General features: G+C 41.8%; 1 protein-coding gene across 3 annotated transcripts in view; it reads right to left on the bottom strand.

Moving 5' to 3' along the window:
• Positions 1-3,305: 3,305 nt before the first annotated feature.
• The window catches only part of SENP2 (SUMO specific peptidase 2), a 33,822-nt gene continuing 14,337 nt past the window's right edge, over positions 3,306-22,790 (bottom strand). Inside the window, exons 5-14 of one of the 3 annotated variants that reach the window (XM_026454887.2) lie at positions 21,644-21,738; positions 20,714-20,765; positions 19,974-20,037; positions 18,613-18,786; positions 15,759-15,890; positions 14,178-14,381; positions 11,484-11,563; positions 8,990-9,074; positions 6,938-7,033; positions 3,306-4,631 (exon numbers count right to left, since the gene is read on the bottom strand). In XM_026454887.2, the coding sequence (XP_026310672.1) occupies positions 4,569-4,631; positions 6,938-7,033; positions 8,990-9,074; positions 11,484-11,563; positions 14,178-14,381; positions 15,759-15,890; positions 18,613-18,786; positions 19,974-20,037; positions 20,714-20,765; positions 21,644-21,738 (1,045 nt within the window). In that variant the 3' untranslated portion in view covers positions 3,306-4,568. The remainder of the gene's footprint in view (positions 4,632-6,937; positions 7,034-8,989; positions 9,075-11,483; positions 11,564-14,177; positions 14,382-15,758; positions 15,891-18,612; positions 18,787-19,973; positions 20,038-20,713; positions 20,766-21,643; positions 21,739-22,790) is intronic. The other 2 variants (XM_026454885.2, XM_026454886.2) reach the window with 2 other exon arrangements.

Consider the following 22,790-nt stretch of genomic DNA (forward strand, 5'->3'; position numbering starts at 1 on the left):
ATAGTCCCAGCTACTTGGGAGGCTGAGGCAAGAGAATGGCGTGAACTGGGAGGTGGAGCTTGCAGTGAGCTGGGATCGCGCCACTGCACTCCAGCCTGGGTGACAGAGCAAGACACCATCTCAAAAAAAAAAAAAAAAAAATTGGGGTCTTACCCTCTTGCCCAGGCTAGTCTCAAACTCCTGGGCTGAAGCGATTCTCCTGCCTCAGTGGCCCCCAAAGTGCTGGGATTACAATTTTTTATACAAGTTACAAGACTTAACACATTTTAGGAAATGCCCATCTAAGGACCTAAAGTTTAAGGATTGTTTCCACCACATATTTCCATGTAGGGTCTCAAAGCTGCTAGCCTGTTTTCCTAGATTTAGATGGACTCATCTCAAAACAGCCTCACATTTATAATATATATGCTTTTTTGTTTTTGTTTTTTGGTCTCAAGCTTTATGGTTTTAAACAGAATTTGCATCTTGCGCTCAGGTCACTTAGAGCAGTATTTTCCTTCCCTGAATTAGCTGTCCATTAGTGGGCAGAGAAATCAACTTGGTGGCACAACCTGAATTTTTTAAAAAACTGAAATAAAACTATCAGAGTATAGTAAGAATATGTATTACTTCACAAAAGTATATGTGAAATTTTTGTGTCCATATATAATCACAGTGTGTGTGTAGTCACAACATAAAATACACTTATTCCTATGAGTTGCAATAAAAGAAAAGTGAAAGCCACTGAATTAAAGAGATGAATTGGTAAATAGATAAAATTAACACCTATTTTAATATATCCAAACCCCTTCCTTATATATATTAGGTAAATTAAAAGAAAAATTATCAAAGCAATAATACAGCCAGCTAGATTGCCAACTTACAAACGAGTAAAGTACCATAAGTTTTGTTTGAATATCAGGTGCTTAGGAGTTTTTCTCAAAGAAAGTTATAAAAGAGAATAGGTTCCCAATTAGTTCATAAAAGCCAACTTAAAGGCCAGGTGTGGTGGCTCAAACCTGTAATCCCAGCACTTTGGGAGGCCGAGACGGGCGGATCACGAGGTCAGGAGATCAAGACCATCCTGGCTAACACAGTGAAACCCCATCTCTACTAAAAAATACAAAAAACTAGCCAGGCGAGGTGGCGGCGCCTGTAGTCCCAGCTACTCGGGAGGCTGAGGCAGGAGAATGGCGTAAACCCAGGAGGCGGAGCTTGCAGTGAGCTGAGATCTGGCCACTGCACTCCAGCCTGGGTGACAGAGTGAGACTCTGTCTCAAAAAAAAAAAAAAGCCAATTTAAAGGATGTAGCTTAACTATAGTACTGAGGTTGTCACACACTTAACTTTCGGTCTCTTGCTTATTTATTCATATCTGAGGTTCACTGTTTCTACTAGGACACATTCTGCCCACACCCACATCTTGGTCCCCACATCGAGCACCTCCTCACAGCAGGCAGACATCCGCTATCAGACATGATGTTCCCGAAGTTGTGCTTAGGATTTCAGAGGAGGAAAAGTTCAGAGGTTCTAATAGCCTTGGGTAACTGAGGTAGAATATGGGGCTCCCAAGAACATCTTCCATATGTCCCAAATCTGTTTGCCTCCCACTCCCATCCAGCTCTGTTCAAGGTCAAGCTTGGGAAAGATACTTGCTCTCAACGGTATATTTTAAAAATCAACACCAATTTTTAATAGACTACCTGTTAAAAGGGAATAATGGGTCACTGCATCTTTTCTCAGTCCAGTATAAAAAACACACTGGCGGGACAGGCGCAATGGCTCAAGCCTGTAATCCCAGCACTTTGGGAGGCCGAGGCGGGCAGATCACTTGAGGTGGGGAGTTCAAGACCAGCCTGACCAACATGGAGAAACCCTGTCTCTACTAAAAATACAAAATTAGCCGGGCGTGGTGGTGCACACCTGTAATCTCAGCTACACGGGAGGCTGAGGCAGAAGAATCGCTTGAACCCGGGAGGTGGAGGTTGCAGTGAGCCGAGATTGTGCCACTGCACTCCAGCCTGGGCGACAAGAGTGAGACTCTGTCTCAAAAACAAAACCAAAAAATAAAAACAAAACAAAACAAAAAAACAACACTGGCTTTAATGGTGATAATTTGCTACTAATAAAACCAATAGCTGTTTTTTCAACTGAACACTTAAACTTTTAGGTCCAAATAAACTGTTTGGCTCTAAAACACCGTACTACTAACATGTTTCTTTATGCCAAGGGAGACATTCTCTAATGCCTAGAGAAGCATGGCCTGTGGTCTCTCACATTCAATTCAGGAACTCAGGGTCAAGCAGGCCATGCTATAGAGTTCAACACTCTGCTCTTCCCAATTTCATTATGTCCTGGAAGTTTTAAGAGCCGTCTGGAAGAGTGTATGTTAATGGAAAGCTCAGTGAGAACTGCTCTTAAGAAGCCCCTCAAGCCGGGCGCGGTGGCTCAAGCCTGTAATCCCAGCACTTTGGGAGGCCGAGACGGGCGGATCACGAGGTCAGGAGATCGAGACCATCCTGGCTAACACGGTGAAACCCCGTCTCTACTAAAAAATACAAAAAGCTAGCCGGGCGAGGTGGCTGGTGCCTGTAGTCCCAGCTACTCGGGAGGCTGAGGCAGGAGAATGGCGTGAACCTGCGAGGCAGAGCTTGCAGTGAGCTGAGATCCGGCCACTGCACTCCAGCCTGGGTGACAGCGAGACTCCGTCTCAAAAAAAAAAAAAAAAAAGAAGCCCCTCAAATAATACATTAAGCCCAGCATCATTCATGTGGGCGGAATACAAAATGCCATTCCTAACAGGACTTACCTAGCATGGAATCAATCTTAACCATGGTACCAAACTCTCGAGTGAAGTACGCCGATGCCCAGTGAAAGCCAGGTGTTTGGTATAATGCTGACCTAGTGACCTCTGGCCTTTTTGGCCGTGCTCATTGCCTGGTCCCAGTAGTCACTGGCACAGTGCCAGGAGCCCAGGGAAAGGAGCAGGGGCTACAGGAAGGAGGGAGGTGTAGCACAACCTGCTCCTACTTCAGTCATCACCCAACCACATGGCCTCTGGCTGACCATCAAGTAGGCCCAGCATTTTCAATCCACACCACAGGCCCATGTCCTAAACCAGGATTTTACAAATCTCAGGGAACTGGCTGCAATAGCTATAACCAGTATACCTCTGGGACCAGCAGCCGGAGCACTCCAAATGGCAGGCATGTAGATTCATAGGTAACACATGCCCAATTTTTCCAGTTTTACCTCTTGCTTTTATGAACCAGAACAAGTTTGGGAGGTTGAAGTAGGGAGAGGGTTAGAAATCATTTCAGCATATACTTTTTTAGGTTCTGCCAGACAACCTTTTATTACATCAGAAAAGCAACACTAGGCACTAGATCCTGGAAAATACGTTCTGACCAACTCTAAACTTTCTGAAGTTATAACCACATCAGTAAGGTTTTTAATGAACAAAAAAGTTAAATACAAACTTTCATATGCAAAATAGATTATTGTATAACTGGCAACCTCAGAGCCAAGTACTAAATTTTCTTCCACAAATTTCAGTGGGGATGGAGTGGGGAGATGTCAGTCTTAATGAGTAGAAAACTTAATTTAGGCTTAATATATAGAAAACAAAAACTCTGAGGAAAAATAGCTTTAAATTGAATAGTATCTTTTGAATTAAACAGCTCAGGCCAGGCCCTACAGTTCTGAGGTTTATACTCAACCAGATCTGGGATGAAAATGAAGATTTAGGGTTTACAGTTACTTCAAATCCATGAATCCAGTTTCAAGACTAAGCCAAGTCACCTCATTTCCAGAAAGGGAAGTCTCTTTAAGATGACCACAACACATCTCTTCGGAAGATGCTTGGATAGTCAGAGTTCCTTGGGCACAGTTCCACTGTTCATGGCACTGTGCCAACGCTGTAGTGTCAGACTTCCTCTGAAAGGCAACGGGAGCCCTATCCCACAGCATTTCATTTCTCCCAGCATTTTTGAGCCTCAAAAAAACAAAAACAAAAAACAAAATCCCAAACCCTCCAGCTTCATGTTGGCAGTTACTGCTCCAGCTCCACTTCCTTCCGCCCCCAGTGAGAGTTCCCTCCTGGTCTTCAGCGGGGAGTGGCAGCTTGAGTAACATTCCTTTCAGAAATAAATAGTTCAAACAAGTAATTTAGAGCTAACTGTAAAAGAGCAGCAGCAAATGACCACTGCCCATTATATTTGCAAACGAGTGAGTGAATGAATACGCTGAACAAACACAGAAAACAAACAATTCACAGAGTAAATCCTGCATTTCCCACATTCATAGGGAAAAGAATCTCTTAAAAAAAAATAGTAGTTAGCGTTTGTTCTTGTGTGGGTTGAACAGTCCAAAGCTCTGAGCAGGCACAGCCTTACAAACAGGATTGCAAGCAGCCCTCTGCACCCCACGTCAGGACTAGGGTGCAGTGAGAGGCCTTCATGCACTTTTGACAGCTCAGTACCTGTGAGAGAACAGAAGTGATGCAGGGACTTTTTAACCCACAATGCATGAGGTATATGGAAATGTCTGTGAAAGAACCACCAGCAGCTAGAGGGACCAGGCAAAGTTTTCTCACAGCAACTGCTGATGAAGGATTTCCCACACCATCTTCTTCCGGAAGAGAGGCATCTGGTGCTGCAAAGAATCCCATAAACAATACATGCATTACATCATAATGTGCACAGCAGCCCAACCTTCAGGTGTAATCATGTCAATAAAGCAGGATGTCCATGTTCTTTTTCTAAACGTTGACATTTTTAGATCATGGAACATACTTATCAAACCATTAAAAGGCCGGGCGCAGTCCCAGCACTTTGGGAGGCCGAGGAGGGCAGATCACAAGGTCGGGAGATTGAAACCATCCTGGCTAACATGGTGAAACCTTGTCTGCACTAAAAATACAAAAATTAGCCGGGCATGGTGGTACATGCCTGTAGACCCAGCTACTCAGGAGGCTGAGGCAGGAGAATCACTTGAACCTGAGAGATGGAGGTTGCAGTGAGCCAAGATCATGCCTCTGCACTCCAGCCTGGGCAACAGAGCAAGACTCCATCTCAAAATAATAATAATAATAATAATAATAATAATAAACTAGTGATGTCCTACCTAGGGGTGGGGGCTAAAAAGTCTTAACACATGATTCTTAAATTATTTTAAATAGTTCAAAACATCTAGTAAAAACTGCACATTTGCTCTTAGTAAAACTGCTAAGACTAAGCAATAAATGCCTTTATTTTTTACTGGAATTGTATTAATTCAGCATGGGAGTCCTTGTTACTTCATGTAATACAGTTTGTATTACAGTTTGTATTCATGGAATAAATAAAGTTTGCTTGGTAGACAACATCAATCAAAATAAGGTCTGTGGATGAAAAATATATATATATTTTTTGAGACGGAGTCTTGCTCTGTCGCCCAGGCTGGAGTGCAGTGGCCGGATCTCAGCTCACTGCAAGCTCCGCCTCCCGGGTTTACGCCATTCTCCTGCCTCAGCCTCCCAAGTAGCTGGGACTACAGGCGCCCGCCACCACGCCCGGCTAGTTTTTTTTGTATTTTTTAGTAGAGGCGGGGTTTCACCAGATTAGCCAGGATGGTCTCGATCTCCTTACCTCATGATCCGCCCATGTCGGCCTCCCAAAGTGCTGGGATTACAGGCTTGAGCCACCGTGCCCGGCCTAGTTTTTTGTATTTTTTAGTAGAGACAGGGTTTCACCGTGTTAGCCAGGATGGTCTCGATCTCCTGACCTCGTGATCCGCCTGTCTCAGCCTCCCAAAGTGCTGGGATTACAGGCTTGAGCCACTGCGCCCGGCCTGAAAAATATTTTTAATGAGGTTGTCCTCAGTTGTAAAAAGGTTGAGAATCCACTGTTACAAATTCTCAAGAATTCCCAACATACTTGAGTTTCCAATCAAATGCAGAGCCATGGAGAATTAAACAAACAAAAGAGCAGAACAGAAAGGAAGAGCAGTATTCACAAGTTACATCTTAGACCTGTGACTTCAGTGCTCACGGGCCTGTTTTTCCCTTGCTATTAAATACTGCCATACCTCTTTCTTTGGCTAGAAATAATAATACACAGGAACCAATGAATGCCAGAGTTCAGAGATTTGCAATTTGTGCCCACTGTGTACCAAAGACTAGGATAAACCTGAGAGCAGATAAAATAACAAACCCTGATTCTGGCAGGGGTAGGGCTAAAACCAAGATTTACAGCAATAAGAATAGCACAGCTACTACTATTTTTTTGTTTTTTTTTTTGGGGGGGGAGATGGAGTTTCGCTCTTGTTGCCCCAGGCTAGAGTGCAATGGTGTGATCTCGACTCCCCACAACCTCCACCTCCTGGGTTCAAGCAATTCTCCTGCCTCAGCCGCCCTAGTAACCGGGATTACAGGCATGCGCCACCACGCCCGGCTAATTTTGTATTTTTAGTAGAGACAGGGTTTCTCCATGTTGGTCAGGCTGGTCTTGAACTCCTGACCTCAGCTGATCCACCTGCCTTAGCCTCCCAAAGTGCTGGGATTACAGGCATGAGCCCAGCTACTATTATTTATTTATTTTTGAGACAGAGTCTTGCTCTGTTGCCGAGACTGGAGTGCACTGGCGTGACCTCGGCTCACTGCGACCTCTGCCTCCTGGGTTCAAGCGATTCTCCTGCCTCAGTCTCCTGAGTCGCTGGGATTATAGGTGTGCATCACCACACCTGACTAACTTTTGTGTTTTTAGTAGAGATGGGGTTTCACCATGTTGGCCAGGCTGGTCTTGAACTCCTAACCTCAGGTGATCCGCCTGCCTCGGCCTCCCAAAGTGCTGGGAATATAGGTGTGAGCCACCACGCCTGGCCAGCTACTACTACTGAGAGCTGAACATGTGCCAGGCACTGGCCAAGTGCCTTATCTTGCTTAGTAACAAGTAAATGAATGAGGAGGGGTCTTCACTCACCTGAGTAAATGTGATAGGTTTGTCCCTAGAAATATAATCTGCATATTTACAAGTAAACATTCCACAATCACTCCCATTCAACTGTTGAGGAATCTCCTAAAATTACAAAGAAAAAAGAAGGGAGGAAAGGGTAAAACATCATTAAATACAAATCCCTTGGACTTTTTCTAAATATTGCTGTAAACAATACAGGTAAATATTAAATCAGGTATTACCTAAACACACCGTCATATACAAAAAACACAATTATTCTTACTCTATGTGGTATAAAACATAGATCATAGCAAGGGAAAAACAGGCCTTGTGAGAACTGAAGCCATAGGTCTAAGATGTAACTTGTGAATACTGCTTTTCCTTTCTGTTCTGTTCTTGTGTTTAATTCTCCATGGTTCTGCATTTGATTGGAAACCCAGACTATGAGATGGAGAGCGTGACCCCATAGGAAAAATGTTTTTCAGAAAAGAAAAAAACAAAGTGAAAGTTCCATATCTCAGCTCCCATTCAAAGAAACCAAATTGAAAGGAGGTTTACTACCGGGGATGCTAGTCAGAATTATTTCAGAAGCATTTATTAATTTTAAAAAGGGCCAAGTGTGGTCAATCAGAAATGTAACTTCTCTAGCTAAGAAAATAAGACTACTGCTTTGGACCCCTACAGCTTCAAGGCAGACAGAGAGAAGTTCCTGGATAGGAACCAATCAGGATCTTGCTTTGACGGATCAGTTATGCCCTAAGGCAAAAACAAGACTTGCTACAAGCAGCACTAAGAGCATAATAAGCCAAAGGTGGTGGATTCTAAACCCACTGAGCTCACACCTTCTCCAGGCCTGTGTTGCCCTAACCTTGGCGGTTCCTGACACACTCTGGCTGTCAGTCACAAGTAGCACAAGTTAGTAAGAATATGGGAGGCCGCTTCCACTGCTGGAAAACACACTAGATGACAAAAGCTCAATTTTTATTCAAAGAAATGAAGTTAATTATGATTTTTAAAGTTTGCTTAAATACATACCATCCATACATACGCAGATACCTCACACTTTTCTTTTAAGCCTAGCATCTCTCACAGAATGGACAAAACTACAGACTACAATATACAAAGAAAGGCAATTTGCTTTCTTTATCTTTATTCCATTTCCCATACCAGAACATAGGATTCATCCTAACAGACTCTTGCTTACATCTGTGCTCTCCTTAGGAAATTTCAAAGCTTATCCTTCAAATTTTTCTTTTTCTTTTCTTTTTTTCTTTTTTTTTTGAGACAGTCTCGCTCTGTTGCCCAGGCTGGAGTGCAGTGGCGCGATCTCCACTCACTTCAACCTCTGCCTGCCAGGTTTAACTGATTCTCCTGCTTCAGCCTCCTGAATAGCTAGGATTATAAGCATGCGCCACCAGACCCAGTTGATTTTTAGTGGTGACAAGGCTTTGCCATGTTGGCCAGGCTGGTCTCAAATTCCTGACCTCAGGTGATCTGCACACCTTGGCCTCCCAAAGTGCTGGGATTACAGGTGTTAGCCACCGCACCCAGCCCAAATTTTTCAGTTTAGAAATTAAAATGCTTTTTTTGGAATGGGATCCTAAGATTTAAATAAACAAACTCCCAAATTTTGGAAAAGAAATGTAAACTTTCATTAGCACCAACAGGGAAATTAGCCAACTTGAATTTATTGGGTTTTTTTCCCAATTCTGTGAGAGATATGCAAGCATATGGTTAACATTACATTTGGCGCAAGAAGATGAAAGCGAAGCAACCATCTTAGTTAAATTAATTGCTAAAGACTTAGAAGCAGATCATTCTTTAGATGTATACTCTGGCCAGGCATAGTGGCTCACACCTGTAATCCCAGCACTTTGTTTTGGGAGGCCAGGAGTTTTGAGACTAGCCTGGGCAACAAAGCAAGATCCCGTCTCTACAAAAAAGAAAGAAAGAAAAAAAAAAGATGTGTACTTTAAAAGTATGCAGGGAGGGAGGAAGGGCGGGAAGGGAGCCAAATCTGAATAATATACTATTAGTAAATGCAACAAAGTATGTCAAATATAGATGATTGTCACTCACATGTGGTTTCATGCTGTAATGGGTCCACTCTAAAAGATTCAGATCACTATTTCTTTTGGTCTTACTTTCATCCTGTAAATACTGACTAAAAAGCAAAACAGAGAAGGAATACAACAATAAATCCTTACAGAAACTAACCATTATGGTTACAAAGGGCTTTGTGATGTTAAACAGATATGCCATTCTCAAATCCATATTCATTAGCTTTTTAAAAACGTGACTGCTTTCTGGATTTTTTTTTTTAGATGGAGTCTCGCTCTGTTGCCCAGGCTGGAGTGCAGTGGCGCGATCTCGGCTCACTGCAACCTGTGCCTCCCAGGTTCACGCCATTCTCCTGCCTTAGCCTCCCAAGTAGCTGGGTCCACAGGCACCTACCACCACGCCCTGCTAATTTTTTGTATTTTTTTTATTAGAGACGGGGTTTCACCATGTTAGCCAGGATGCTCTCGATCTCCTGAGCCTGTGATCCCGCCTGCCTCAGCCTCCCAAAGTGGCTTTCTGGATTTTTAATTTAATTTGGGGAGGTCTGCTTATAAAAATTGTACATGCTTGTTTTTAAAAGTTGAAATATATATCAGGTTGATAAGCATTAGATGCTCCACTAAAATTAAGATATAAAAAATAACATAGGCCTGGTGCAGTGGCTCATGCCTGTAAATCAACACTTTGGGAGGCCGAGGCGGATGGATCACCTGAGGCCAGGAGTTTGAGACCAGCCTGACCAACATGGAGAAACCCCGTCTCTACTAAAAATACAAAATTAGCCAGGCATGGTGGCACATGCCTTTAATCCCAGCTACTTGGGAGGCTGAGGCAGGAGAATTGCTTGAACCCGGGAGGTGGAGGCTGTGGTGAGTCGAGATCATGCCATTGCACTCTAGCCTGGGCAGCAAGAGTGAAACTCCATCTCAAAAAGTAAATAAATAAATAAATAAGATAAAAAGCCAAAGACCACCAGGCACAGTGGCTCATGCCTGTAATCCCAGCATTTTGGGAGGCTGGGGCGGGCGGATCACCTGAGGTTGGGAGTTCAAGACCAGCCTGACCAACATGGAGAAACCCTGTCTCTACTAAAAATTCAGAAATTAGCCGGGCATAGTAACGGAGCCTGTACTCCCAGCTTCTTGGCAGGCTGAGGCACGAGCATCACTTGAACCCAGGAGGTGGAGGTTGCAGTGAGCTGAGACTGCACCACTGCACGGGGTGACACAGTGAGACTCCATTTCAAAAAAAAAAAAAAAAACAACAGCATGAATGTAATAAAATACGAGTTTTCAAATCCTATTATAAGCAACACATCAAACTATACTGTATGATCCCAGTAAGAACATTTCTATACATGGGATAATATATGTATATGTATGAACGCAAATGTATGTGTGCACAATTTATACACATCTTACAAAGAAAAGACTAGAAGAGAATCATTTTATAAACAATTTGGTGTATCTTATGATTTTTAGAATTGTCTTCTCTATACTTTTTATTCAAGATAAACAACCATAAATAAAAATAACCTTTTATACTAAACAATATTGAATTATTGTTAGCAACAACTTTTCTTCACAAGATTAATTTGTCCTTAGTAAAAGTTAAAAGAAGGAACTTCATTGCTTCTAGTGAGCAGAAAAGGAAAAATGGACCCATCTTACTGATGCATTTTCTCACTTAACTCATGTCACTACTTTACCTAGCTAAGACGGAGCTATGCTTTAAAGACCGGTTTCTATTATAGCAATTACTATTCGGAACAGTCCCCTGAAACCACACACTTTAAACATCGCCCCTGTGTTCTGAGATAAACTCAACTCTCATGGAAAGCATAAAGATATGAGTGGGCTTAAGAATTTAGAGGACTGGCCGGGCGCGGTGGCTCAAGCCTGTAATCCCAGCACTTTGGGAGGCCGAGACGGGCGGATCACGAGGTCAGGAGATCGAGACCATCCTGGCTAACACGGTGAAACCCCGTCTCTACTAAAAAATACAAAAAACTAGCCAGGCGAGGTGGCGGGCGCCTGTAGTCCCAGCTACTTGGGAGGCTGAGGCAGGAGAATGGCGTAAACCCGGGAGGCGGAGCTTGCCGTGAGCTGAGATCCAGCCACTGCACTCCAGCCTGGGCGACAAAGCGAGACTCCGTCTCAAAAAAAAAAAAAAAAAAAAAAGAATTTAGAGGACTAACACTCCCCAACTAACAGCTCCTTAGAACATTCAGAATAATGTATCAATCTCAAAGAAATCTAATGCAAATCACAAGATTCTAATAAGATCTATTTTACATCATAATACATGACAAACTTGTTTTCAGTGATGCTACTAAACATGTTTTCTCAGTTGCAACCAGCTATTATTTTTAGACCAAAAAAAAATAAAATGCATTCTAAGTCCTGAAATAGCCTTAACTATACATTAGACTACCATCCACACAGCTTCCTAGGATGAGATAGAAGAGAGATCACCTCAATAGGGGGTAGTGAGGTTTTCAACCTTTACTTACAGGAGAATCTCACAGATCCTGTGGCCCTTTTGTCCCATAGAATCCAGGTATTTAAGACACTTTTTTCTTAGGTCTATCACCTATAATGGAAAAAGATAACATCCAGAAACATCTTAAATGTAAGAGGAGTGAGAATTTTACTTCCAAAAATAAAAGCATCTTTGAAAAAATACATGTAACAATATAAATGGATTTCTAAGATACATAAAAAATGTATTATATATCTTAGAAATCCAGGGCCAGGCATGGTGGCTCACACCTGTAATCCCAGCACTTTGGAAGGCCGAGGCAGGCAGATCATGAGGTCGGGAGTTTGAGACCAGCCTGACCAACATGGTGAAACCCTGTCTCTACTGAAAGATACAAAAATTAGTCGGATGTGGTGGCACGCGCCTGTAATCCTAGCTGCTCAGGAGGCTGAAGCAGGAGAATCACTTGAATCTGGAAGGCAGAGGTTTATGCGAGCCAAGATTGTGCTACTGTACTCTAGCCTGGGTTACAGCGAGACTGTCTCAAAAAAAAAAAAGAAAGAAAAATGATATCCACTTATATTGGTACATGTATTAAAATTTTTTTAGTTAAAAATATATCTTATGTAACTTTAGTAAAAAAGTGTGTATATATATATATATATATTTTTTTTTCGAGACGGAGTCTTGCTCTGTTGCCCAGGCTGGAGTGCAGTGGCCGGATCTCACACTGCAAGCTCTGCCTCCCAGGTTTATGCCATTCTCCTGCCTCAGCCTCCCGAGTAGCTGGGACTACAGGCGCCCGCCACCTCGCCTGGCTAGTTTTTTGTATTTTTTAGTAGAGACGGGGTTTCACCGTGTTAGCCAGGATGGTCTCGATCTCCTGACCTCGTGATCCGCCCGTCTCGGCCTCCCAAAGTGCTGGGATTACAGGCTCGAGCCACCGCGCCCGGCCAAAAGTATATTTTTAAGTTAAAAAATCAGTGGTCCTCTCAGAGTGATGATACTTTTTTTTTTTTTTTGCTTTCTTTATATCTGTATCTTTCCTTCTTTCCTTCTCTTCTTCCTTTCTTTCTCTCTCTCTCTTTTTTTTTTGAGACAAGATCTCAACTTTGTCACCCAGGCTGGAGCGCAGTGGTGTGATCACAGCTCACTGCAGCCTTGACCTCCTGGGCTCAGGGAATCTTCCACCTCAGCCTCCCAAGTAGCTGCGACCATAGGTGTGCACCACCATGCCCAGCAAATTTTTAAATTTGTATATAGACAGGGTCTTTCCATGTTGCCCAGGCTAGTCTCAAACTCTTAGGCTCAAGCAACCCCTCCTGCCTTGGCCTCCCAAAGTCTAGGATTATAGGCATGAGCCACCACACCTGGCCTTATAAGTGCATTTTTCTACAATAAACCTGTACTATCTTGTAAACAAAACTAAATAAATATAATAACCCTTATGTGTACTAAGACTCTTTCCTATTAAAAATGAAAGCTCCTCGCCCGGGTAAGGTGGCTCACACCTATGATCTCAGCACTTTGGGAGGCTGAGGTGGCGGATCACGAGGTCTGGAGTTCAAGACCAGTCTGACCAACATGGTGAAACTCCGGCTCTATTGAAAATACAAAAGCCAGGTACAGTTGCCCACACCTGTAATCCCAGCTACTGACACAGGAGAATCGCTTGAACCCAGGAGGCGGAGGTTGCAGTGAGCTGAGATTGCACCATTGCACTCCAGCCTGGGAGGCAGAGCAAGATTCCATCTCAAAAAATAAATAAAATAAAATAAAATAAAATAAATAAATAAGAAAGCTCCTCAAGTTCAAGGACTTTGTCTTCTAGGTTTCTAAGTTGTTCAACTCGAGAACCCGGTGCGGTGGCTCACCCATCATTTTGAGAGGCTGAGGTGGGAGGACTGCTTAAAGCCAGGAGCTCGAGACTAGCTTGGGCAAAAAAAAACAAGACTCTGTCTCTACAAAAAAATTAAAAATGAATTTTAAAAAATCAGCCAGGCATAGTGGTGCACATCTGTAGTCCCAGCTACCTGGGAGGCTAAAGTGAGAGGATCACTTGTGCCCAGGAGGTGAGGTTACAGTGAGCTATGGTTGTGCCACTATACTCCAGCTTGGGTGGCAGAATGAGACCCTGTCTCTAAAAATAAAAATTAAAAAAAAAAAAAAAAAAGAAAAAGAAAAAGAAAAAAAGGCCAGGCATGGTGGCTCACACCTGTAATACCAGCACTTTGAAAACTGAGGCAGGAGAACCACTTGAGGCCAGGCGTTGGATACCAACCAGGGCAACATAGCAAGACTCCATCTTGCCAAATAAGTAAATAAATAAAATTAGCCAAGCATGGTGGACCATGCCTGTAGTCCTAGTCACTCAGGAGGCTGAGGCAGGAGGACCACCTAAGTCCAGGACTTCCAGGCTGCAATGAGCTATGATCACACCAATTCTCTCCAGCCTGGGTAACACAGCAAGACCTAGTCTCTAATTTTAAAAAATAGTAAAATAAAATAAACATAAAATTTTTAAAAGAATAAATAAATAAGAACTAAAAAGGGCTGGGTGAAGGAGGAGACATTAAAAAAATAAAAAATAAAAAGAGACTCTGCAGAGCATGCTTATAATATATACTACTGGCCTTTATACACAGGGCAGAAAAGGGCAGCATTATTTTTAAAAAATGGTCTTTATCCAAAGTCCAACAATTAACCATTAACCCTCTCTACTCACCACCAGGCTCCAATGTACCTTCCGATGAATAGGCACCAGAATAATTTCTTGTTCAAAGAGATTTACCCCTTTGGTCCATCGTTTCACTGCTTGGTAACCCCCAGACTTTAATTTAGGATAGAAGAAAGTACTAAATACATGAAGTGCTGGATAGCCTTGCTTTCTATTTCTTTCCACCAGAAGATTCATGTAAAAATTAATGACCTACAAAATACCAAGGGAGCAAAAGCTGGAACATGGCAAATATATTATCAAAACTAAATTTCTACCTGAATAAGGATGAATTCAAAGGTAAGGTACTAAAGAAGGGGATAAGAGGACTCTCTATAGTAGAAGACAGGGAAAAAAGTGATCAGTGCAAAATGGAACACATGAAAATGGAATGAAACTGTACTTTTAAGGCATGTGAGTAACACTTAACGGCCAGAAGATGGAATCCAGGAAGGAAGTCTGTGCAATAATGAAAAGATCTACATAACTGTAACACAGCAAAAAAATGCAGAAATATTAACAGTAAGTGAATTTTACTACATATAAATTAGACTTCAATTTTAAAATATAAACTGGAAGGACACACACCAAAATATTAACATTTTATTTATCTTTGAGTGGTGGTACTTTTGAACAGTAATATTTTTTACTTTTCCTGTATTTTCCAAATGTTCTACAATAAACAAATTACATTATAATGTAAAACAAAACATTCCTGTTTTCAAAGAATGTGTTTATAAGTAACTAGTCATAGGGGATTTCCCTCAAAGAGAGAAGATGCAGGGGCTAAACAGTTCGGGAAAGAACTCACCAGAAAATTGTCAAAGAACTTAAGAGTTAGCTTCTGCTAAATGTATTAAGGATACAAGATGACAAGGTAGGCAAAATTTTTCAGCTATCACTCAAATAAAGAAAAATACATACAGTATATAATAATCAATATATCCCTTTATTACTCAAAAAATAAAACAGGCCAGGCGTGGTGCCTCACGCCTGTAATCCCAGCACTTTGGGAGGCCAAGGCGGGCAGATCACCTGAGGTCCAGAGTTTGAGACTAGCCTGACCAACATGGAGAAACCCTGTCTCTCCTAAAAATGCAAAATTAGCCGGGCGTGGTGGTGCATGCCTGTAATCCCAGCTACTTGGGAGGCTGAGGTAGGAGAATCGCTTGAACCCAGGAGGTGGAGGTTGCACGGAGCCATTGCACTCTAGCCTGGACAACAAGAGCGAAACTCTGTCTCAAAAACAAAAAACAAAAACAAAAAAACAGCTACTATAAGAATTCACCTAAAATACAGTATCACTTGCTGCTTCCTCCCATTCATCAGCTGTATCCAGGGTTTATTAAAGACCAGTAAATGAAGTGGTGGATGCAATAAAGTACAGACACAGAAAAGGGAAACACTGCTAATTAAAGGCAGAAAATCAGAACTACCCATCTTTTTAAGATTTAAGATGTTTTTGTTTTAATTATAACTAAGAGTTGCTTTACCAACCCCTTATAACTGGGTAGAAGTCACTTTGATTATAGATAATAAATAAATAGTTAAACTTAATGATGGCCAAAAGGGGGAGGGAATACAACTTACTTCATCATTGAGCCAGTGATAGTTCTTTAATGTCTGAATATCTCCTCGAGTAATTCGCAATTTGAAAGCACAACTTAGGATTTCATCCTGTGGGCCATGGCCTAGGGCATTACTGATTTCCTTTTCCATGTCCTGAATTAGAAAGTCCAGAAGTTGTTATTTTAATATAGAACCCATTATCAGTTATTGAAAACTCTGAGACTGAAAAAAGTTTTTCATCTCGGCAACCACCTGACTCTTGAGAAAAATATACTATCAAAGACTTACTAAACTATAGTATGAAAACTTTTTTTTCTTATTTTTTAGTAATAGAGATGGGGCCTCATTATATTGCCCAAGTTGGTTGCAAACTCCTGGGCTCAAGCAATACCCGCCTTGGCCTCCCAAAGTGCTGAGATTATAGGCATGAGCCACCACACCAACCCTGAAAATATTTTAACTTATAACTACAAAGCAATCTTACTAATACAACAAATGCTCGTTCACTTATTAGCTTGTGGAAACAATAATAATAATATTTACATCTAAAGTATGGTCTCAATTACCCTACTACTATGTATTAACCACTATGAGCCAAACATGGTGTTAGATGCTTGAAGCACATGATTAATCCATATTAGTGGGGAAGATATTATTTTATCTTCCCCACTAATATGGATTTTATAGAGAAGAAAACTGAGAATTTATTTTACATATTCAAAGTCATATAATTATTAAAAGGTAGAACAAAGATTTGAACCCAGGTGTGTCTAATTTCCTGGCCTTTGCTCCCTTCATAATACTAAAATCCTGATTTCCACTTTAAACTTTTATTTTTTTTTTGAGACAGAGTCTCACTTTGTCACCCAAGCTGGAGCGCAGTTCCATGATCTCACCTCACTGCAACCTCTGCCTCCCAGGTTCAAGCGATTTTTGTGCCTTTGTCTCCTGATTAGCTGGAATTATAGGCACGCACCACCATGCCATCTATTTTTTTTGTATTTTTAGTAAAGACGAGGTTTCACCATGTTGGCCAGGCTGGTCTTGAACTCCTGACCTCAAGTGATCTGCCTGCCTCAGCCTCCCAAAGTGCTGGGATTACAGGTGTGAGCCACCGCACCCATTCTTTCCTTTAAACTTTTTTTTTTTTTTTCTTTTTTTGAGACGGAGTCTTGCTCTGTCGCCCAGGCTGGAGTGCAGTGGCCGGATCTCAGCTCACTGCAAGCTCTGCCTCCTGGGTTCACACTATTCTCCTGCCTCAGCCTCCGGAGTAGCTGGAACTACAGGCGCCCGCCACCTCGCCCGGCTAGTTTTTTTTGTATTTTTTAGTAGAGACGGGATTTCACCGTGTTAGCCAGGATGGTCTCGATCTCCTGACCTCGTGATCCGCCCGTCTCGGCCTCCCAAAGTGCTGGGATTACAGGCTTGAGCCACCGCGCCCGGCCTCCTTTAAACTTTTAAAACATCAAAATAGGCTGGGTGCGGTGGCTCACGCCTGTAATCCCAGCACTTTGGGAAGCCAAGACGAGTGGATCATGAGGTCAGCCTGGCCAGCATGGTGAAACTCTGTCTCTACTAAAAAGACAAAAATTAGCTGGGCATGGTGGCACGCACCTATAGTCCCAGCTACTCAGGAGGCTGAGGCAGAAGAATCACCTGAACTTGGGAGGTAGAGGTTGCAGTAAGCTGAGATCATGCCGCTGCACTCCAGCCTGGCGACACAGCGAGACTCCATCTTAAAAATAAGTAAATAAAACATCAAAATAAGATTAGGACATCTAAGGGGTTATACCATCCTTTTTGACATGAAGAGAATAAGCAAACAGGCAGAAACTTGGAAACCAGGCAGCAATCTAGCAATTGACTCCTTATGGAATAAATGGCTTCATCATACTAAAGAATTATGCAGATAAATGCATTATTTAAGATACAAAACTAAATCCATTAACCCGATAGAAATTATTTTCCTCTAGGCCCGGGGCAGGGACTCGCGCCTATAATCCCAGCACGTTGGCAAGCTGAGGTGGGTAAATCACCTAAGGTCAGGAGTTTGAGACCTGCCTGGCCAACACAGTGAAACCCAGTCTCTACTAAAAATACAAAAATTAGCCAGGCGTGGTGGCAGGTGCCTGTAATCCCAGCTACTTGGGAAGCTGAGCCAGGAGAATCACCTGAACCCAGGAGGCAGAGGTTGCAGTGAGCCAAGATCGCGCCATTGCACTCCAGCCTGGGCAACAAGAGTGAAACTCCATCTCAAAAAAAAAAAAAAGAAATTATTTTCTTCCAAATATATGCTTCCTCCCCCTGCACATAGCTTCACTATTTTATGGATCTCTCTCTCCACCTGCATGCCCAGTATAACAGTAAGTATTCAAGAGATTTGCCTACTAGGCCAACATTGTAGAGGAAGCCAAGATGTGGGCACATCTTTAAAATAAGAATTTTAACTACCTTCATTCTTTATGTTCTGTAAGTTTTTACTATTTTCAAATGCAATAATCAGCAAAAGGGGCATTTTAGTAAACTATAATCACTTTTTAAAAAAATGCAATGAACTTACTCCTAATGCCAAACCCATACTATATAACTCAACATATTTGAAGGTTAGAATTTACAAAGAATCTGTTGTATTCCAAGATATGAGATGGTTGTGTTGACTCACATTTGCTAAATATCAATCTGATCCCTTAGGCCACTAATGATCATGACTCACTAAAGATCAATGTAGTCAAAGTAAACAGGCTATGGACCTGATTTGTTTTCATACATTCATCCCTAGTCTGGAGAAAGTCCTCAAAACAAAATATTCAAGTTTAGAATAACTGAGGTTATTTAAGGACATGCCTCTTTTTAGGATCAATACAAAGAACAATACCTCTGTAAGTTCAAGGAGATCGTCCGTTCTTCTGTCCCTCTCTTTGCCTGAGCAATTCTTTTCCTTTGTCTCAATTGACACTTTCCTCCTGAGTAAGCCATTGCTTCCACTGCCCAGGCGGAGTCGGGCCGACACTTCTTCTGATAGGTCGGGCTCCAGTTGGTATCCCCTCCTCTGATCAAAAAAGTATCTAAATTCTACTGACATGTTTGATACTTGCAAATATAAACACGGATTACACATGAAATATAAAACTGCCACTAATGTGAAAGAAAAGAGAATTAGCAAATCCCCCAAGTGAGTAGATTTACCATATCTGTCTGTCCCTGCAAGGGGGAACAAAAAAAGCTACAGACCTAGGCCTCACAGGACCCTCCGTTACAAACCATGAAACAGAACACTCACCACCTTCCCTGGAAGTAGCAAGAAAAGTATTTTCAGTTCTCCTATCACAATTAAAAACAGTATGTTTAAAAGATATTATGAAAGTTTTAAACAGCAAAAAATATGACCCACAATCCCATCACTCAGAATAAATCCCTACTATCTTTACCGTAACTAAACTTGGTTCTAGTTCATCCTTGTAAAAAGTCATTTTATATGACAGAAAATGCACAAAACATTAACATACCACTTACTTCATTTTTGTAAAATGAACACCTATATAACCACAATTGTGGTAAACAAATAGAATTCTGCCAGCACCCCAGAACATATCATCTCTTTCCAGAGATGTATGACTTTTAAGAAATTCTCCCTAAGAAGCCATAAAATGGCTTGGTTGGTAATGTGTTGGTATGGAGGCAGGTTGGTCTCTCATAAACAAAGGTGGCTACTGTAGAGGCAAAACTCCAACAACTCAGAAGGCAGAAAAAAGCTGTGTGTTTTCAATGTTTCCTGTTGCTTTGCTGCCTTTTTTTTTTTTTTTTTTTTGGAGACAGAGTCTTACTCTGTCACCCAGGCTAGAGTGCAGTGGTGTGATCACAGCTCACTGCAGCCTTGACCTCCTGGGCTCAAGTGATCCTCCCACCTTAGCTTCCCCAGTAGCTGGGACTACAGATGTGCCACCATGCCTGGCTAATTTTTAAATTTTTTTGTGGAGACAGTCTCACTATGTTGCCCAGGCTGGTCTCAAACTCCTGGGCTCAAGTGATCCTTCTGCCTTGGCCTCCCAAAGTTCTGGTATTACAGGTATGAGCCACTGTGCCTGGCTGGCTTGCTGCTTTTTTAAAGAAAAACAACAGAATTAACAATCAAAGTAATACATATATATATATATGCTTTTTCTTGCTTTTCATGGGCACCAAAACATAAGTTATGTAAGAACACAGATATCAAATGTAACGGGGATTTTCACTTACACTTTCATTTTCAAATCTGATTCCGATCATCTTCTCCGTATCAGAAATTTTCCCCTTTGAACACCTAAGGAAACAAATTGAGAGATGACAGACTTCTGCTAGATGACTTACATCCTAGTTTTAGAAATAAGATTTCATAATTTGTAAATAAAAATTGCCTTGAGTTTATACAATACTCTAAATCAAGAGTCGACAAACTTTTCTGAAAAGGAACAGAGAGTATTTTAGGCTTTGCAGGTTTTATGGTCTTGGGCACGTGGCAACTCTGCCACTGTAATTTAAAAGCAGCCGTAGATAGTATGTAAATGAATTCGCATGCTCCAATAGAAATTTACTATACAAAAATAGGTAAGTAGACCAGATTTGGCCCATGGGCCATAGTTTACAAACTCTGCTATAAACCATCATCCCAAAATCCTAAAGCATGCAGAGTTGCCTTTACTGTTCCTATCCTAAAAACACTGATCACTAGACATCCCCACACCAACCAAACTCCCATCTAAGAAGCATGTGTTTCTCCCAACCCCTGATGCCTGAGAGATAAAGGGTACCCCCCAACCCGCCAGGCTAGGGTGGGCATCTGACATAAGAGCTAGCTACCTATCTACCCAAATATGCTGACCAACTACCAAAATTCAAGAGAGTTCACAGTTCCTCAGAACTGCTTACTCATAAATACGGCTTAGAAAGTAAGAAAATATATATTAAAAGAAAATGTAGAATGAACTGAATGTACGTACCTCTTTTCACTTCTCAATGAACATAGAGGTCCCCTTGTTTCAACGAGTCTATCTGTGAGGACGGTAAAGAAAAGATTAAATGTTTCCTTCATTAATGAATAATATAGTTAGAATTTCAGCTTACAGAGTTTCCACAACGTCAAGACATTCCTCTACATTGAAATGCTACAGTGAATTCCAAAGACACTAGCCTCCCTATACACTAAGTTGCCTAAAAAAATGCATACATATCTTTGCTACATATCTTTGCTGTTTAAATATAATCTTTACTATAAACTGAGTGATATCTGCTCATTTGGTAAGCTGTCATTTAGTGGACAGTAAGTAGAGAAATAAAAGGAAATTGTTATATAAGGAATATAATAAAATTTCAGCTCACAAAAGAGTTGCTACTATCTAGCAGCTTAAGGATAATAATCCAGAACCATGTTATGAATCTACTTCACCTTGAAACAGCTGTTCTACTAAACTCCTAGATAAGCCCCAGTCAATGCTGTGAGGCTTTTTTTTTTTTTTTTTTTGAGACAATGTCTCACTGTCACCCAGGCTGGAGTGCAGTGGTGTGATCTTGGCTCACTGCAACATCCACCTCCCAGGTTCAGGTGATTCTACTGCCTCAGCCTCCCAAGTAGCTGGGATTACAGGCAAGTGCCACCATGCCTGGCTAATTTTTGTATTTTTAGTAGAGATGGGGTTTTACCATGTTGTCCAAGCTGGTCTTGAACTCCTGACCTCAGGTGATCCACCTGCCTTGGCCTCCCAAAGTGCTGGGATTACAAGCGTGAGCCACCACACCTGGCCCAACGCCATGAAATTTGACAGTATTTTGGTACACCATTTACACTTGAATGTCAATTTTCTACCTCATATGAACACTGTAACATGAAATAAGGTCAATATACTAAGACAAGACTAAATCTAGGAACTCACATTGTTTTGGAACAAACTGAGTTGTTTTGACTCCGTGATTTTGCTCTTCCCCCCAGCCTTTGGTCTTTAATGTGTCCATCTGACTTCTTTGAGAACTTAGAAACACAAAAAGTGAGGGAGATCAGATACAAAAGCAAAGTGTATCATTAATATGCATTATCTCTGTCCAGCAAGCTTCTCCAAATAGGGGTGATTGACTACCCAATTATATCAAATTACAACAGAAAGGAAACAACTACATGGGACTAGGATAAAAGGAGTCTGATCCTGATTCTAATAATATTTCAGCCAAGTTACCTGAATTCCAGTTTCTCTATTTGTAAAATCAGAGGTTCTGAATCCCCAGTGACGCATTAACCGAAAAATCTCAGTGTGACAAAACTCAGATTAAAAGATAAAAAACTTTTTAAGCTATGTATTTAAATTGATCCTGAAACAATACATTAAAAGCAAGAACTCGGCCAGGCGTGGTGGCTCACGCCTGTAATCCCAGCACTTTGGGAGGTGGAGGCAGGCGGATCACGAGGTCAGGTGTTTGAGACCAGCATGACCAACATGCTGAAACCCCGTCTCTACTAAAAACAAACCAAAAAAATTAGCTGGGCATGGTGGCACGCGCCTGTAATCCCAGCTACTCAGGAGGCTGAGGCAGGAGAATTGCTTGAACCCGAGAGGCAGAGGTTGCAGTGAGCGGAGATGGAGCCACTGCACTCCACCCTGGGTGACAGAGGGAGACCCCATCTCAAAAAATTAAAAATTTAAAAATTTTAAAAATAGAAAAAAATAAAAGCAAGAACTCTTCTTTTTGTTTTTTTTTTTTTGAGACGGAGTCTCACACTGTCACTCAGGCTGGAGTGCAGTGATGTGATCTCGGCCCACTGAAATCTCCACCTCCTGGGTTCAAGCAATTCTCCTGCCTCAGCCTCCCAAATAACTGGGATTACTGGCGCCCACCACTACACCTGGTTAATTTTTGTATTTTTAGTAGAGATGGGGTTTCGCCATGTTGGTCAGGCTGGTCTCGAAGTCCTGACCTCCAGTGACCCACCTGTCTCAGTCTCCCAAAGCGCTAGGATTACAGGTGTGAGCCATCACGCCCAGCCAAAAGCAGGAACTTTCAAAAGTATCAATAGTTTGAGGGTTTCGC

Source organism: Piliocolobus tephrosceles, chromosome 2, assembly GCF_002776525.5.
Source record: "Piliocolobus tephrosceles isolate RC106 chromosome 2, ASM277652v3, whole genome shotgun sequence".
Taxonomy (NCBI): Eukaryota; Metazoa; Chordata; class Mammalia; order Primates; family Cercopithecidae; genus Piliocolobus; species Piliocolobus tephrosceles.